This window comes from Budorcas taxicolor, chromosome 5 (assembly GCF_023091745.1).
Source record: "Budorcas taxicolor isolate Tak-1 chromosome 5, Takin1.1, whole genome shotgun sequence".
NCBI lineage: Eukaryota > Metazoa > Chordata > Mammalia > Artiodactyla > Bovidae > Budorcas > Budorcas taxicolor.
The window spans coordinates 37,324,567-37,341,810 of NC_068914.1; the positions used below are offsets into that span (position 1 = coordinate 37,324,567).

The 17,244-nt window shown below is 40.6% G+C and overlaps 1 protein-coding gene across 1 annotated transcript in view; it reads left to right on the forward strand.

Annotated features, from left to right (window-relative positions):
- The first annotated feature begins 928 nt into the window (after positions 1-928).
- Positions 929-17,244, forward strand: part of ARID4B (AT-rich interaction domain 4B) — a 137,102-nt gene continuing 120,786 nt past the window's right edge. The window contains exon 1 of the mRNA XM_052640137.1: positions 929-985. Within this exon, the coding sequence (XP_052496097.1) occupies positions 980-985 (6 nt within the window). The 5' untranslated portion in view covers positions 929-979. The remainder of the gene's footprint in view (positions 986-17,244) is intronic.

The following is a 17,244-nucleotide window of genomic DNA, read 5'->3' on the forward strand; positions in this document are numbered from 1 at the left end:
GCAACCGCTGGACCCGCCGCCCTTCTTCCCCCATCTCTCCCCCGGGCCTGCTGGTTTTGGGGGGGAGCAGGGGAGGGGACTCTGGACGTGCCAGGGTCGGAGCTCGCCTCCGAGGAAGGTAGGGACATTTTCTGAGGCTTTCGCGGTCTCGTAAGGGGGTCTTTAAGGGAGTCACTGGGCCCGGCCGAGGACCCGGGGAAGGTCGCTTTGGTGGTCTCCCCGGGCACGGAAATTCGGGGCCTCGGCCTCCGTGGAGCTCCCCCGCCCCCCGCAGTTGCCGAGTCCGAGTCGCCCCCCAGCCTGGCGGCCGCACACTCAGCGCTTTAGCGTCCCTCGGCCGCGGTGGGGGGCCCGGGTCGTGGGGGAGCTCTGCCGCCTCCTGGCCCCCTCGGCGCTCTCGCTGTCCCCTCGGATCCCGCTCCCACTTGTCGGGTGTCCATCTCGGAGCGGGACGTGGGCTGAGGCTCTGCGGCTGGTCGGTGCAGCTCGCGGCCCGCCCGGCCCGTCCGTCGCCCCTGCTGTGCTCCCCCAGGCCCGGCTTGCGCCCGCTTGGACTTGGGGTGCGCGGCCCTTTCGAGGGGGAGCTGCCGGAACGGCGCGGAGGCCCTCGGGCAGGAGGGCGGCCGGCCCCGCGCCGGCCCCCAGGCTTGTTGTGAGTTTCTTCTCTGACAGAAATGGCGTCATTGTCGGAGACGGGAAACTCCGTCGGGTCCCGACAATGGGGACGGGAAGCTGTCGAGCTGTGTAGGTGGCCGGGTTTGCGGGGATGGCGGGGCCAGAGGGGACCCTGGATCGGCGTTTGGTGGTTTGGGGACTGACGCCTTCCTTGAGCTCCTTTTCGGCGGGCAGGCTTCGCTGGAGTCCCTTCGCCTCCGCCAGTGCAGAGGGGTGCCCGTGATGTTGACGGGGTGTCTTTTGTTTCTTCTCCAGGTGCAGGTGAATCTGGTATTTTCGGGGAGATCGCGGCCCCAGGATCATCATGAAGGTAAGATCTCCAGAAGACGAGCCTGGGGGCTAGAGAATGTAGGAAGTGGGGGCTTTGATTGAGTTCGGGTAGGGGGTCCCTCCGAGTTTTGCTGAGGAAGGTGTATGTGGTGGCTTGGCGCCCGAGCTCGTCCCCGGAGACGACGAGGGTCAGCTGGTGTGGATATCGGTGGGCTTTGCTGTGGAGTTGGAGCCGGTTATAGGATATCTCGCTGAGGATGATTTTTCCTTATAGAACCTCTCTTTTTGCGGGGAATGAGAGAAATAGCTGCGTGAATTTAAGTGTTTTAAAAGCAGGTCAAGTAATCTGATTCTAGAAACTGAACTGTATTGTGGTTCTATCGGTTACACTGATGGAAGAACATCTCATTTATTGTGTGAACAGTATTGTGAATTTTTAACCGAAGACCTCCTTGCTTAGGAGAACTAAATATAATCTTAATTGAAAGATTTTTTGAAGAGAATGTTGGTGATCTTTACATAATTCAGAGACAGCAGTTAGTTGTTCCTTGTATTTCCGGGGATTTAGGATTATATGGTGTGTTTTCCTCTGCTGATCCATTAGGTCTATAAATTATCAGATGCTGTATTGCATTGTGATAAAACCGATTGCCGCGTTCCTTTTAAATGTAAACATGTTAACTGAATGGAGGATATTGTCTAAAAGAGTATGGTTTGCTTAAATGGTTGAAGAAATTATAGTCATAAACTTAGTACAGGTTGTTTTTTCACTTTAGAGAATATGTGATTGAATGCTGCCATATTTTTTAATGCACTTCAGGCTGAAAAGCTTTAGATATCTGAAATGTTTAGATTCAACTAGTGGAACTTAGAGACTAGCAGGTATTTTTCATCCATTTCAAACTCAGAAGAGCTTGAAAAGAGTAGAGGGTTTTCACAGGGATAGAAATGCAACAGTTAGTATGTTAAAATGTAAATTCCAACTGCTTTTGACAGTCCTTTGAATTATTTAAAAAATTTTTTAATTCCAAATTAAAATTTGGAGTACGTGCTCATGGTAGAAAGTGAAAGCTGTGACTACTTAAATATTTATCAGCTATACAAAGTAGTTAAATTCAGTCTTTTTTTAGGTTGTTTTCTTTTTGAGTTTGAGGTGCTATAAACTCCTACATGAAACAGTTTAAATCTGATGAATTACTATTTCACTTTCATGTAAATAAAAAAACAATCAGTGATGTTTCAGAAATGAATCCCTTTTGTTAATCATGCTAAAAATGCTAGCTCCGTCACCTTCTGTCTGACCTGTGTGAAACAGTGACAAGTAAATTTTTTAGAAAAAAATATCTTCTTTGGCATTGGACAGCAATTTCTATAGAAAAGTGTTGGGTTGAATGATTTAAGTTTATAGGGTGAATAATACAGGAGTTAGTTTGGAATAAATGTTGTAATCTGTCAAAGTTTCCAGTGGAGTGCCTGGCACATCTAGGGTACTATGCTAATTTTTGGTTAAAGGAAATGTAGTAAGTTGAAGGTCTTTTAGATTTCCTTTTTCTCTCTTCCTTTCATTTTCTTTTTTTTTTTTAAACCTTTTTGAAAAATGAAAGTACGTTGGAAACTTCAGCTTGAAAGTTTCATAGTATTAGGCAAATGCAATTTTTATTGTTATTTTAGAACTCATTTTAAAGATTCAGCATTTCTGTTATTACTGCTTTTAAACAAAAAGTTACTAGTAATGTTAAAAAGAAAGAATTGTTAAAATAATCTTCTAATTTTATACAAGAAGAACTTATGTTTTTATCAGTACAGTAAGTCCTCTCTTTGGGAATCTACTAGTAATCATAAGTTCTAAAAACTTAGCTTATTTCTTTCAACTTAAAAAGTTGAGAGGCTGCCCATAGTTGGTATTTGCTTTAACAAAATTGTAATTCAAAAAGTATGTAGTATTGATTATATTAGACTTTAGATTTTCTCTTTTGTGTGTTCCCAGTCTCTATTGTAGACTTAGGCCAATTGTCGGATCTACCAAAGAAATTCGTACTTTGTAGCAAGCTTTTAAGTTCATATTATTTGTCTTCCTAGTCACAGTAAATTTTATTAAGTGACAGTGTATTGAGGTAACTGAAAAAGTGTGTAGGAATACACTTTTTTGGTTGTTGCTTTAGAGTCCCAAGGCAAGGAAAAATATACATATCATTTTAAATGTTGTATGTTTTAGAAGCGATTTTCCTGTAGTACTGCCTTTAAGAATTTATTTAAATAAATAAAGCCCCTTTACCGTATCTCATGGTCCTGCCCGGTGTGTTTTTGAGAAATATGGCTATAACATAAAAACGGTTTTGTACTTTAACATAGATCATGACGTTGGCGTTATGTCGGGTTTACTTTTCATACTTATGATAAACCTTTCAATGTCATTGATAGCACATTGTGAGGAAATGAGATTGTTGAAGTCTGTAAATAATTTTAAGACTGAATTATGTCATTTACATTTTGTGCTTTTTTTTAAATTCCTTTTTTTTTTGCTTTTATATCATGCATGTTATTAACATTTCTCATTACACTGCAGTAAATTTTCAAGTAGATATGGAATAGAGTAGACATTTCAGAATCTTCAGGGGATAAGTGATTCAGATGGTTGTGCTTAGGATCTGGGGAGATGGGCTTTTACAGATGTACCATTCACTCCTCAGTAATCACTGTCTGAGACCACATAAAAATAATGGATTGATTGCACATGCCTATTGAAATATCCTTTGTTTGTGTGACTGTTCTCAGTCCCTCTCTCCCCACTCCACCCTTCTCCTTTCCTTTCTCTCCCTCTTTCCCTTCTACCTTTCCTTCCTCTCTTTTTTTTTCCCTTCCTTCCTCTCCTCACTTGTCCTTCTTTCCTCTCTCCCCATTTTATAAATCTTTCACTTAACAACAACCCCTTCCATGTGTCAGGGAGTGTAACATGAAGGTAAATAACGTCAGTCCTGTTCTCAAGGAGCTCATAATTTAGTTGAAGACACAGAAAAATAAAACAAATGGTACATATTGAATTATACAAATAATTTTTGCTGCATAGTATTTGTGATTAGTGCAATGGGAGGACAGAAGAGGACATCTAAAGCAGAGAGCCACGGAAAGTTCTCTGGTAGACTTGGCATCTAAGCTGAAGGTTTAAGCTTTCGCTAGGTAAGAAGAGTAGAAAAGAGTGTTTCAGAGAGGGAACAACATACTGGAAAATAAAGGAAAAAAACAGGATGATGTATCTGGAAACTAAGTAGTTCAGTGTGGCTGAGGTTGACATAAAGTGTGATGCATTGGGGGTGGGAATAGGAGGGCAGTGACGGGAGATGAAAATAAGTCAGAGAGCTGAAAAAGTTCTGCGAAGCTACATGGACCCACTACATGTAAGGATATTGGGCTTATGCTAGAGAGAGATCACTTTGGTAGTATTGTAGTGAAATATCTAAAGGGAAATCTGAATGGAAAATCTGAAAATTCCAGGTGAAAAGTCCAAGTGAGAAGTGAGTAAGGAGCTGACTCATGGGAGACTTAGTTCCAGCTAATTCATGGGAGACTTAGTTCCAGGTGATATATCAAAGTAAGAAGTGAATAAGGAGCTAATTCCATGGGAGTAGAACCAGAGGGAATAGATCTGAAATATCCAGGACGTAAAATTGAGGACTAGCAACTCACCCTCGGGTAGAAGGAAGATGGAGGTTTCTCTCTTGAAGTATGAGATAGATGTTATTTTATTTTGAACTATGCTGTGACTGGAGTAAACATGAATAAGGTTTTGAGTATTCAGGGGACCTGTAGGAGGTCCGCATCCAAGTGGACTTAACTAATTAAGATATAAGAGTAAGGGATCAGGTAGAATGAAGAGAAATCGGAGGCTTGGTTAATCCAGTGTGAATGTTAACCTCATAGTTAATATTTATGGTATTTCAGGGTAGTTGGACCCATAATATGGCAAATGTATTTTGTGCTATAAGCTTGTGATCTTTTTGATGAATAATTTTGTAAAACACTGACTTGTTTCCTGTCCACATTTCTAATCCTTTGCTTATTGTAATTTTTTAAAATGTGGTAGATATTTCACAGAAGAATGTGTTTTTGCTAGCTTACCTTGTAAATTCAGTCACTGAAGAGATACCGCGTGCCTTGTGTGTACTAGATGCGACTGTAGGTGTTGAGGACACAGCAGTAAACAAAATGAGAATTCTTAACCCTTGTGGACTTCGCAGTTGACGCTCAGCCTGCACTTGTACGTGGGTTTTTGGTAAATATAGGGATAGTGATAGTGAAGTCGCTTAGTCGTGTCCCGACTCTTTGCGACCCCGTGGACTGTAGCCCACCAAGCTCCTCCGTCCATGGGATTCTCCAGGCAAGAATACTGGAGCGGGTTGCCATTTCCTTCTCCAGGAGATCTTCCCATCCCAGGGTTCGAACCCAGGTCTCCGGCATTGTAGGCAGACGCTTTACCATCTGAGCCACCGGGGAAGTAATTCAGGTATATGTAGTGTAAGTGCATTTCCTCTTTCTTATGATCTTAATAATATTTTCTTTTCTCTGGCTTACTTTATTGTAAGAATACAGTGTAAAATACATATACAAAATAAGTTTATCGACTTTGTATGTTATTGGTAAGGCTTTTGGTTAACATCGAACTATTAGTGGTTAAATGTGGGGGGAGTCTGAAGTTATACATGGATTTTCCATTGCATGGGGAGAGTAGGGCCTCTAATCTTTGTGTTCAAGGGTCGACTGTATTAGGGTGGATAGACACTAAACCAAAAGAAAAAAGTGGTAAGTTGTATGAAGGGAGATGAAGCAGAATCAGGATAAAAGGGTAGAGTGACGGAGAGTGTGACTTTAGGTTAGATGTTTGATCTTGAAATGTTTAAGGAGCAGGAAGGTGTCCTTTAGGGCTGAAGTGGGAGGAGATGAGGCTTGAGAGCTCACAAGGGCCAGAACAATGTAGGGCCATGTAGGTCATGGTAAGGACTTAAAGTCTGAGTGTGCTAGGAAGTCCCTGGAAAGTCTCAAGCCAGAGAATGAAGTGATTGAGAAGGGGGTCAGCTGCAGGGGAGTCGAGTGGAAGTAGGGAGACGAGCTGCAAGTCAGTTTGATGAGAGATGGAGGTAGACCAGGTGTGGGAAACGGTTGTATTGAAGGTGGGGATATAGGAGTGTAATGAATTGAGTATGAGGTTTCTGCTTACTGCTGTTTATAGATGACTAACCCTCCCATCCCCAGTCCCTTTAAAAAAATCTTTCTGCTGTGATTTGCTGCTGGATAGATTCTTGGAACTGAGTACAGCCAAGAAGCCGTTCCCAACTCTTTGTTGCTGTTCAGTCGCTCAGTTGTGTCCTGCTCTTTGCGACCCTATGACTGGAGCACCAGGCTTCCCTATCCTTCAGTGTCTCCCAGAGTTTGCTGAAACTCGTGTCCATCGAGTCGGCGATGCCATCCAACTGTCTCCTCCTCTGTCACCTGTTCTCTTCCTACCCTCAGTCTTCCTCAGCATCAGGTCTTCTCCAGTGGTTGGGCTCTGCACCAGGTGGCCAGAGTATTAACGCTCCCAACTCTTAGCCTTCCATTGTTAGTGGGCAGTGAACATTGAACTGAGCAGTCCTTCCTGTTATTTTGTTTTGCTTTTGAATTTTAGGGAATGAGGTATTTATTTATAAATTTTGTTATGCCAGGTCTCAGTTGCAGCATTGCAGGGTCTTCAGTTGTGGCATGACGATATCTAGTCCTGGACCAGGGATTGAACCCAGGCCCCCTGCTCTGGTAATGCAGAGTCTTAACCCCTGGACCACCAGGGAAGTCCCGCAATTCATCCTTTTAAAGTACACAATTCAGTACTTTTCACAGACTGTTTCCGTCACTGCTGTCTAACTCCAGAACATTTTCATCTTCCCCAGAGAGACCTGTTATCCACTAGTAGTCACTCTTTGTTCTCCCTTCCCTCTATCCTTCCTCTGGCAATCACTAATCTTCTTCCTGTCTCTAAGGTTAATTTGCCTGTTCTTGACATTTTCTAGCAATGGAATCATATAATACGTGACCTTTTGTGTCTGACTTCTTTCACCTATCGTAATATTCTCAGGATTCATTCATTCTGAGGCCTATGTCAATATTTCATTCCTTTTAATTGCTGAATAATATTCCATTTCCTTGGATATACCACATTTTGTTGGTTCATTTATTTCTACTTTTGCCTATTGTGAATAATGCTGCTGTTAACATTTGTTTCAGGCTTTAGTGTGAACATACATTTTCCATGTTAGGGGTTCTTAGGAGTGGACCTTTCAGTTTTCAGAGTAGTGATGCTACCTCTGGTAACCCTATTGAGAGCTGAGTGTTTCGTGTTGTAGAAAGTGGCCACTGAAGAGTTGGCTACTCAACATTTATTGAATCCTTGCGTGCTAGTCTCCAATCTAGCCATTTAGGATATATCCAGTGAACAAAACAGGTAGAAAGTCCTGGCCCTGTGCATCTTACCTGTTAAGATGAGGTGAGGGGCAGACAAGTAAGAATAGACATAATAAATCAAGTATCTAATTTGTTGGGTGGTCAGTAGTAGAGAAATAAGAGGGGAGCTTGGTAAGGAGGACAGGGAATATGAGGTAGATAGGTTGTAGCATGAAGTAAGGTGGTCAAGTAGGGTTTATTGAGAAGACGTTTGTGCAAATACTTGAGAAAAGGACGTAAGGGAGTTAGTCATGTGGCCTCCAAGGCAGCTGGACGTGTTCGGTGACCTGCACAGAGGCTAGGGTAGCTGGAGCGGATGAAGGAAGGGAGGAGATCAGAAGTGGACGGGGTCAGGCAGGCAGAGGGGGCTGCAGGACGGGGATGGAGCACATCAGAGCCGATCACCTGAAAGCCTTTTTAAGGATTTTAACTTTCACTCTGATAAAAATAGGGAGCAGTTGTGGGTTTTGAACAGAATGATGCTCTCATTACAGAGTGGCCGATTTTCCTTACGTTTTTAAAGGATCACTAACTGCTGTGTTAAAAACAGGCTGTGGGCAAGTCTACAAGATGGAAACCAACCAGTTAAAAAGCTGTAGTCACAAAGGATGGTGGCTGCCCAATGAGGGAGATGTGGAATGGTCAGCTTCTAGGTGTGGTTTGAAGATAGAGCCGAAAGGAGTTCTTGTCAGGTTGAATGTAGAGGAAAGTCAAGGAGGGCACCAAGATGTTGTAGATGAATAACTGGAAAGCTGGGATTTTATGAGGAAATTAGGGCTGCATAATTTTTGGAAATAAACATTTATATTGAATACATTTATAAAATATATTTTACATTTGTGAAAATTGCCAACTGGTGTATTGCTTGGTGAAATATGACTAAACTCAAAATATGGATATGCTATACAGTGGACCCTTGAATAACATGGGTTTGAACTGCTTGGGTCCACTTACACAAGAAGTGTTTTCAGCAGATACACAGTCACACTACACAATGCATGGGTAGCCGAATCCAAGAATGTGGGTCTGCAGATACAGAAGGCAGACTGTAAAGTTACACCAGGATTTTCAGCTGTCCCTCCAGTCCCCCCGCCAGTGTTGCTTAAGAGTCAACTCGATTAGATTTTTAGTTACAAGTATTTAAAAACATTGCAGCCTTTCATTTTGGATGAGTTGTTCAAACCAGGACTGGTGGTACCTTCATTTGGGTGTCACAGGACGAGGATGTTGCTGCATTCGTGCAAAGCATGCACCAGTATTCTGTGTAAGATGACAGCCACAGTCCTCTGTGGGTCAGAAAGGGCCAAAATCTTTGCGATATTTAAATATTGCAGATTCTAGAAGGTGTGGATTTTGATAGGGCATATATTGCAAGTAGAATTGCTTAAAATTTTTTATTGACACTTCAGTGCAGAGCTTTTTAGCTTGTAGCTTATTTTGAATACAGAAGACAAAAGAAAATACTGAAAAGTCTGTTTCTTTCAGAAAAAGAAAGAAAAAGGAAAGAAACTTTGGGGACTTGTTAATACCTAGTGGACGTTAAATGAAACATGAGCTGTAAATAACAAGCTTTTGTTCCCAAGATGATTGAAATATTTTCATTTATTACTTTACATGAAAATAAGTCAGTATATTTGTTACCTCTTAAACTGCTAATTAGTATGTTTAATTTTAAGAGAGAGCTTTTGTTATAAAAATTGAGGAGTGCAGGAAATCTTGATGTTCACATTTCCCATGGAAGATAATGTGTTTCTAGAAATCTGATAATTTTCATACTAAAATTGGAGACAGCATTCAAGTTTGGGGAGGAAGAGTGAGTTTAAAGAAGTATGTAAACAGTTTAGCAGAAGATAAAAGACAAATCTACTAGGGTCAGTTCACAGAGACAGAGAAACCAACTTCCTCTTCACCTCACAGACTAACAGTCATGTTTTAGGTTGGTTAATTAGGACTAAGACACAATAAAAGAGGCAGAAAAGAAAGTTTTAAAACAACACTTGGCTTATTCTGAGGATAATATCTAACTGTGAATAACTAGATGTACTGAGCATTAGGACAGTTGAAGATAAAGATACAATTCTATATTACTCTGCCTGGTGTATCTTTCCAGCTTAACATTGGTGCTGGCAGTCTGGTGGTAGAGAGGTTGATTCTTTGGGGTGATTATTATCATTTGAAGGAAGAAAATCTTTACGGAAGGTAATGGATCACTTTTAAGTTATAAATTTAGCTATCACTTGAGAGAATAATTATTTGCACATAGCCTTTTACTGTTGAAATGTGTCAGAAAACAGTCTGTATGGGACAGTGAGATAGATACTTTATGTAGACTTTTCTTATTTAAGCCATTTTTTTTCCCTAATTTATAGATGGGTTTTTGGCAGTGTGACTTAACTAACTATAGGATATTTAAAGTCCTGTGTCAAGGTTTTGACGAACAGTGGACTGCTGTCTCCTAATTTGATAATCTTGCAGGGCATACTTGCTTAGAAGAATGTCATTGGTAACTGTTTAGTAAGTTTCACTTAAAGTCACACTAATTTCTATCATTTTCTTTAATAACAGAAATGAACATTATAAATCATCAAATCTTAGACCAAATGGCATTTAAAGAAAAGACTTACCTTATACTGATAGTAAAAGTTATACTCGAAAATGACTATAAAAACCATCTTTTTTTAGTTAAAAGTGCCCAGTAAATAGTGTAGCTTAGTGATTAAGAGCATATGGCTTGGAAAGAGAGAGGTCTTATTCCCAGGGCTGTCTTTTTGTGTTCTGGCTGTTGAAGTTTGGGGAAAGTTGTTTATTTTTGAAGTGAAAGTAAACATCAGATTCATTTTCTTGCAAAGTGGCATAGTAATATTGATAGTTACCTTACAAGGTTGTGTAAGTATTAAATGAAATAACATTTAACTTAAACTGGACATGTTCTGAGTAGTCAGTACGCGGTAGCTGCATTATTCTGGTAAAAGCTGTCACTTCTTTTATAAATGGGTAGAGTGAAGATTCTTTCATCGAGACTGCTTGGGATTAAATTGGGACTCTCACGCTTGCCAAGTTGTGGGCAGTTTTCTTTAACTTTCTAGGAAGGCTGGTGTCCTTGTCTTATGAGGAATGGTGGTAGCACTTACCTCATGGGGTTGTTACGGGTGACTAAGTGTAATGACACGATCTACTCCATAAATTGAAGCTATTATTGTTAATTCATGGAAAGAATGTGTAAATGCTTATGAGTTGAAATGCTTTGGGGGTGATATAGTGACTCTAGTCTCTTTTAACTTAAAGGTTGATTTGGAAGTTGGGGGAAGAAGTTAGTTTTGTGATTAAGATTGAAGCCTGTTATTACTGTCTGTGTGAAATCCTTAAAAAGACTGTTCAAGGGAAGGTGAAAACCAGATTTCTTTATTCCAAGAACTCTGCCTCCATTCAGACCTTTATTTATTCTAGCCCTTCCTGATGCAGAATCTTCTCTTAGTAAATACTTGCCCTTTCTTCTAATTTGCTGCTGGCTTGTCTAGATGGGATTCTTTGAAGGGAAAAGTAAATTTTACTTCCAAGCCTAGAGGTTTTGTGTTGGATTAGGTGAGCCACTGGAGATGTTCATTTTCTAAGCAAGCATCCACATCCAGCCTTGCTTATATAGGGAAAAGTCTTTTTTCTTCTCATGGTCTGATGTGATCTCTGTTCGGATGTGGCGGTTAGTCACCTGAAGCTGCTCTGGCAAGGCGCGCTGTGGGGGTGGGGTGTACGAGGCCTGGGGCCCTGCCAAGCCTGAGTCTGTCTCTACCGGAGAGACTAAAAGGAAAACTGAACAGGCTCAATGACAAAGAGCTACTATTGCTCCCAGAGTTTAAATGAGGCAGCTTGGCTTATACCTATTCGGGAGCTTTAAAAAATTTAGCTTTTTATATTTTCAGTTTTATCTTGCTGAGTGTATCTCATCCAAGGCCCCATTTCATTTTTTTTTTAATCTGAATATCCTTGTTGAAAGTTGTTCAGTGATTTCTTTTTTTCTTGTCTGGGCCCCTTGGCTTGTGGCATCTTAGTTCCCGGTCCTGGGATTGAACCCAGGCCTCCTGCAGTGAAAACACAGAGTCCTAACGACTGGACTGCCAGGGCAGCCCTATGTTCAATGATTTTTTTAAAAAAGTTGTTTAGTGTCAGAGGGCTTCACACTTAGTAAGTCACCTAATTTTGCTTTGCCTCAATTTGGAGAAATACTTTTCTAAACTAATTTGTCCTGTTCCTAGCAAGATTAAATATATTTTTTTTTAAGTATAAAAGCAATTGCAGTTTGCTGTAGATGTTAAAAAATTACAGAAAGATAATGTATACAGTGAATAGTAAAAGTCATTACCTTCTTCCTGTTGGTAGCTTGATTTAAAAGTTTGGGGTATGTTCTTCTGTAACTTTTTCCTTGCACGTATAAACATATATTTTTTGATATGTTTGGTTTTACAAAAATGGGCTTATACTTTGCATATTGTTCTGTGGCTGTTTTTACATCTTTCTATATCAATTTATAAAAGATATATATCATTCTTTTTTGATGCCCTCAGAAAGATTTTATTTGCATTCAGTATGCTATTTTCTCTACTACCAAATGATTTACTTAGGGCAATGCCATGTTTCTTTAGCTTTACGTTAATGGCAGATAAGTATAGGCCTTGCTTAGTGGTGTTCAGCACTCAGTAGACATTCAGTGCATGCGTGCTCAGTTGCTCAATTGTGTCCAACTCTTTGTGACCCCATGGACTGCAGCCTGCCAGTCTCCTCTGCCCAAGGGGCTTTCGAGGCAGGAATACTGGAGTGGCTTGCCATTTCCTCCTCCAGAGGGTCTTCCTGATTCAGGGACTGAACCTCCATCTCTTGCATTGACAGATGGATTCTTTAACGTTGAGCCACCTGGGAAGCCCAGGTATTCAGTTCAGTTCAGTTCAGTTCAGTCGCTCAGTCGTGTCCGACTCTTTGTGACCCCATGAATGGCAGCACGCCAGGCCTCCCTGTCCATCACCAACTCCCGGAGTTTACACAAACCCATGTCCATCGAGTCCGTGATGCCATCCAGCCATCTCATCCTTGGTCGTCCCCTTCTCCTCCTGCCCCCAATCCCTCCCAGCATCAGAGTCTTTTCCAATGAGTCAACTCTTCACATGAGGTGGCCAAAGTACTGGAGCTTCAGCTTTAGCATCATTCCTTCCAAAGAACACCCAGGGTTGATCTCCTTCAGAATGGACTGGTTGGATCTCCTTGCAGTCCAAGGGACTCTCAAGAGTCTTCTCCAACACCATAGTTCAAAAGCATCAATTCTTCGGCGCTCAGCCTTCTTCACAGTCCAACTCTCACATCCATACATGACCATAGCCTTGACTAGATGGACCATAGTCGGCAAAGTAATGTCTTTGCTTTTGAATATGCTATCTAGGTTGGTCATAACTTTTCTTCCAATGAGTAAGCATCTTTTAATTTCATGGCTGCAGTCACCATCTGCAATGATTTTGGAGCCCAAAAAAATAAAGTCTGACACTGTTTCCACTGTTTCCCCATCTATTTCCCATGAAGTGATGGGACCGGATGCCATGATCTTCGTTTTCTGAATGTTGAGCTTTAAGCCAACTTTTTCGCTCTCCTCTTTCAGTAGGTATTATTAATTTATTTGAATATCTAGTACTACTAGGTAGTGAATAGACCTAGTCCTCTGTAGCATTTATGATAGTCTCTCATAACTCTATAGATTATTACAGCTGCTGTTAGTCAAATCTGATTGCATGAGATTGCTCTTAAAAGGTAAGCCGTGGGAGGTAGTGAGGGAACATCCCGTGCTATATGCCTGTTTCTGAAGAAGCTAATGTTGTTCTTGGGATCTCTAGTAGCGTTTATTAGAAAGGTTACTTTGGGACAGACCACTCTAGGTAATGACCCCAGCAGATGCTTAGTCAGAACATGTGGTTTGTAAAGTATTTCTTTTAAGCACTATAGTTAGGTTTTTAAATGGCACATTATGTTTGTAAAATTTCATCATCATTAGTTATTTCTTATAACATCCCTTTGAGGCAGGTCAGCAGCATTTTTCCTTTTTTATGGTTGAAGAAGCAGATGCAAAGATGCTGAGTGATTTGCCCACGGGCACACTAAAGTTATGGCAGAATCTGTTCTTCTGTTAGTAAACGGAACCATGCTGCTTTCTGCTAGTTACTCGTGAGTTAGAAAGGTGTTATCATTTCGTGACCTTTTGATGGGCTTATGGAATAGCAAGTATAGCTTAGAAACCATTTACTTACTTTCATTGAAAGGAACAGTTTTAAAGCTAAAACTTATTTGCATTGTGATAGTAAATATTTTAGGGAAATTTATCCTATTCTCTTAAATGTAGAAGAAATTATATGAAAATATATTAAAATGAACTACAGTGGACTTAGTTTTTCTGGGAGAACCTATTCTAGCTTGAAATTGTAAGTAAGAGGAAAATAGTACAAGGCTTGAAGATATTTTAAAATAGGAGAAAAATGAATTGTCAGGGTATATTTTCATGAGTAATTTGAATTGAAACACTATGGCTCGTAGAGTCAGAAGAGAATTTTAAAGATCGTTTGGACCTGTGGATTTAGACCCCAACTCTCCTGCCATGTAACAACATGGAAGGTTATCTAGGCTAAAAAAGTGTCCTACACTTTCCTTACTCATGCCCACCCAAAAAAAGTATCTAAAATTTTGGTAACATTCCTTAAGTTATAAGTTTACTTGTCTGAAACATCCTCTGTTTACTTGTTAGGACTTGATTCTATTGTTCTGTAAATTGCTGGTATATTAAAAAAAAATATTTTAAAATTCAGGATTAATTCCTGTGTACTTTTTTTTTTTTAAGATGTCAAGAAACTATTATGTAAGAGTATACAAGTTGAATTTTGAAGCACTGAACAGGACAGAGGAAACACAACACTGCTAAATTTTATTGCTACTGCCTGTGTTGTTCACAAACTTTAGCAAATTCCTGCAGAATGGTGACAGATTTAGGCTGTATTTGTTTCATATTGCTGCTATAACAAGTTGCCAAATATTTAGTGGCTTAAAACAACACAGAGTTAAATAGTTCTGTATGTCAGAAATCTGAACTGGGTCTCAGTGAACTGAATTCCTTCCTTGGTCTCTCGGGGAGAATGTTCCTTGCTTTTTCAAGCCTCTGGAGGCTGTACACATACTGTTGGTTGTGTCTCTGTCTTAAAGCCAGCAGCTTAGTATCTTCAAATCTCTCTGGCTTTGACACTGCTTCTACCTCCCTCTTTCGCTTATATTAGGGCCCTTGTGATCTCATTGGGCCCATTCAGATAATCCAGGATAATCTTCCCATTTCAATGTCAGTTGGTTAGTAACCTTAATTCTGTCTGCAACCTTAATTCCCTCTTGCTATTTAACAGCAGTTTCACAGATTCAGGGAATTAGGATACAGACATTTTTGGGGAGGCCATTATTCTGCCTACTACAGACTCCTTAGTTCAGCAGGATCTATTTAACCTTTTAGGCTGTTCCATAAAATGAGATTAATATTTACTGTTTGCTACAAAGGAATTTTATGGAAATGGAAATTATATGCCATTGCAGACAGACCATGCATAGAATACACTCAGAAATATTAACTGATGCTTTCTGGTTGGTCTTATGTATTAGGTAGATGCTTAACTTGTGGATAGGTCGTCTCCACAGTAAGCAGTGAGTGGGTTTGGTAAACTCCAGTCTGAAAACCTGGAGTTAACACTTGGCCTCTGGAAGCAGAACAGGATGTCAGTGACTCACAGGCTTTCCAGGGAATGAGCCTTCTCTACTGTTGTTTCCTTTTCATTTGACTCTTATAAAGGCAGGCTTTTGTCTTAGAATTCAGCTTTTCCAGACCTTTGCTTGTTGAGGATAGTGTTAATTTATAGCATAGAGTTGAAAAAAATAGGTGAATGCTTAACTGTAATTTGTTTTATGCTTTGAATCTGTTTTAGTCTGAAAGATACAACACATTTTTTAAAGCAGTATGCTCTTCTACTTCCTTTTTCAAAGAAAGTTATGACAATAATTAATGGAGAGGCCTTGAGTAATTGTTTTAAATCTCACCTCCTGATGATTGATTGTTTTGTATGTGCCAACTTCATATTCTTTTTTGAAGTTAAACTTGGAGAATTGCTGTGTTTAGTGTTGTCATTTCCTAAATTTTCTTTTAGTCTTTCAGCTCTCAAAACTGTGGTGCTGTGAGGCAGGATTCACAGACTGCAGTAGTAGATAGTGGAAATGGCTTTTAGAAAACCATTTTCTAAAGTCAAAGGGAATTTTAAGGGTTAGATATGTCATCTCTGTTATTTCTGTCTCCAGGTTAAAATTTGAGTTACATTTCTCTAGGGGCTCCCCTGGTAGTTCGGCTGGTAAAGAATCCTCCTGCAGTGCAGGAGATCCCGGTGCGGTTCCTGGGTTGGGAACATCCCCTAAGAAGGGACAGGCTACCCACTCCAGTGTTCTTGGGCTCCCTGGTGGCTCAGCTGGTAAAGAATCCGTCTGCAGTGTGGGCGACCTGGGTTCAATCCCCGGGTTCGGAAGACCCCCTGGAGGCAGGCATGGCAACCCACTCCGGTATTCTTGCCTGGAGAATCGCCATGGACAGATGTGCCTAGTGGGCTACGATCCATGGGTTTGCAAAGAGTTGGACACGACTGAGCAACTAACCACACAGCACAGCTCTAAAATAAACATAACAAAACATGCCTGTGTGATTATTCGCTAGGTTATCTTGTAGATATAGATGGAAAGAGAAATCCACTGATTGTCTTACTGCAAATATGTTTCAAGTAAGACATTGAAATTTTCTCAGTTCTGTGGTAGGAATAAGTTGGTTTTTCTCTGCATTGCATTATCACATATTTTTTTGCACATAGCTGCTGACTGAGTATGATTTAAGTTAGAATGTTTCTGAAGTTTGAGTTGTAACCAGTCATTTGGCTCTTCTAGCATTAGCGGATCCTCTGATTCTGACCCTTCTGTCCTTTTCTTCTAGTTATCCTCTACATAGTTCTAGCAGTGCCCTTATCACACTCGAATGACAGGCAGTAAATCCTGGACAATTATTTTCATACATGCATCAGTACAAAATAAGTTGCACAAAGTTCTGTCTGCCCTGAGTTGTAAATTGATTCTCTCAAGGTTTCTATTTTACATATATCAACTATTTCTGTTATATATAATATCATATAGTGTTTTGTAAAATGTAGATACATGAATGATTTGAGTTTGGTAGCACATGGTACCGTATTCAAATTATCTAACTTTAAAAAAATTAAATATCAGCACCTCATTTTAATGAAGGTGATAAATTCAAGCACCACCCTTCATTCCCAGATGTCATTACAGGTGTATTAGAAGCACACAAGCGTGTGTTTCAGGATGTGCTGTTGCATGCCTCACCACCCTTGTGATGGAGCAGTAGTGGGATGGAGTCGTTAGGGTTGAATTCGGCGCTGCCCCTTGACTAGTCGCAGGACCTTTGGCAGTTACATAAAATGGGGAGAATAATATTTGTTCCAGACACGTTATACATTTAAGAGCTGTGAGGGACTCTAAAGACTTCTGCTGGTCCCAAAAGAAGCCTTACACTCCTTTGCAAACTAAGGCTTTGGGCGCCTACCACCCATGGATAAGAATTAAGAATTCAAACTGGTGTAGACCTGCCTTCTCACTTGGCTCTCCTGACTCATAATCCAGTGTTCCTTTCCATTATATGGTAGAGAACTGCTCTCCTTGTACACCAGTGCCAGGATTCGGATCCTCAAATGAAAGGTTGAATGGTATAGGCAAGAAGTG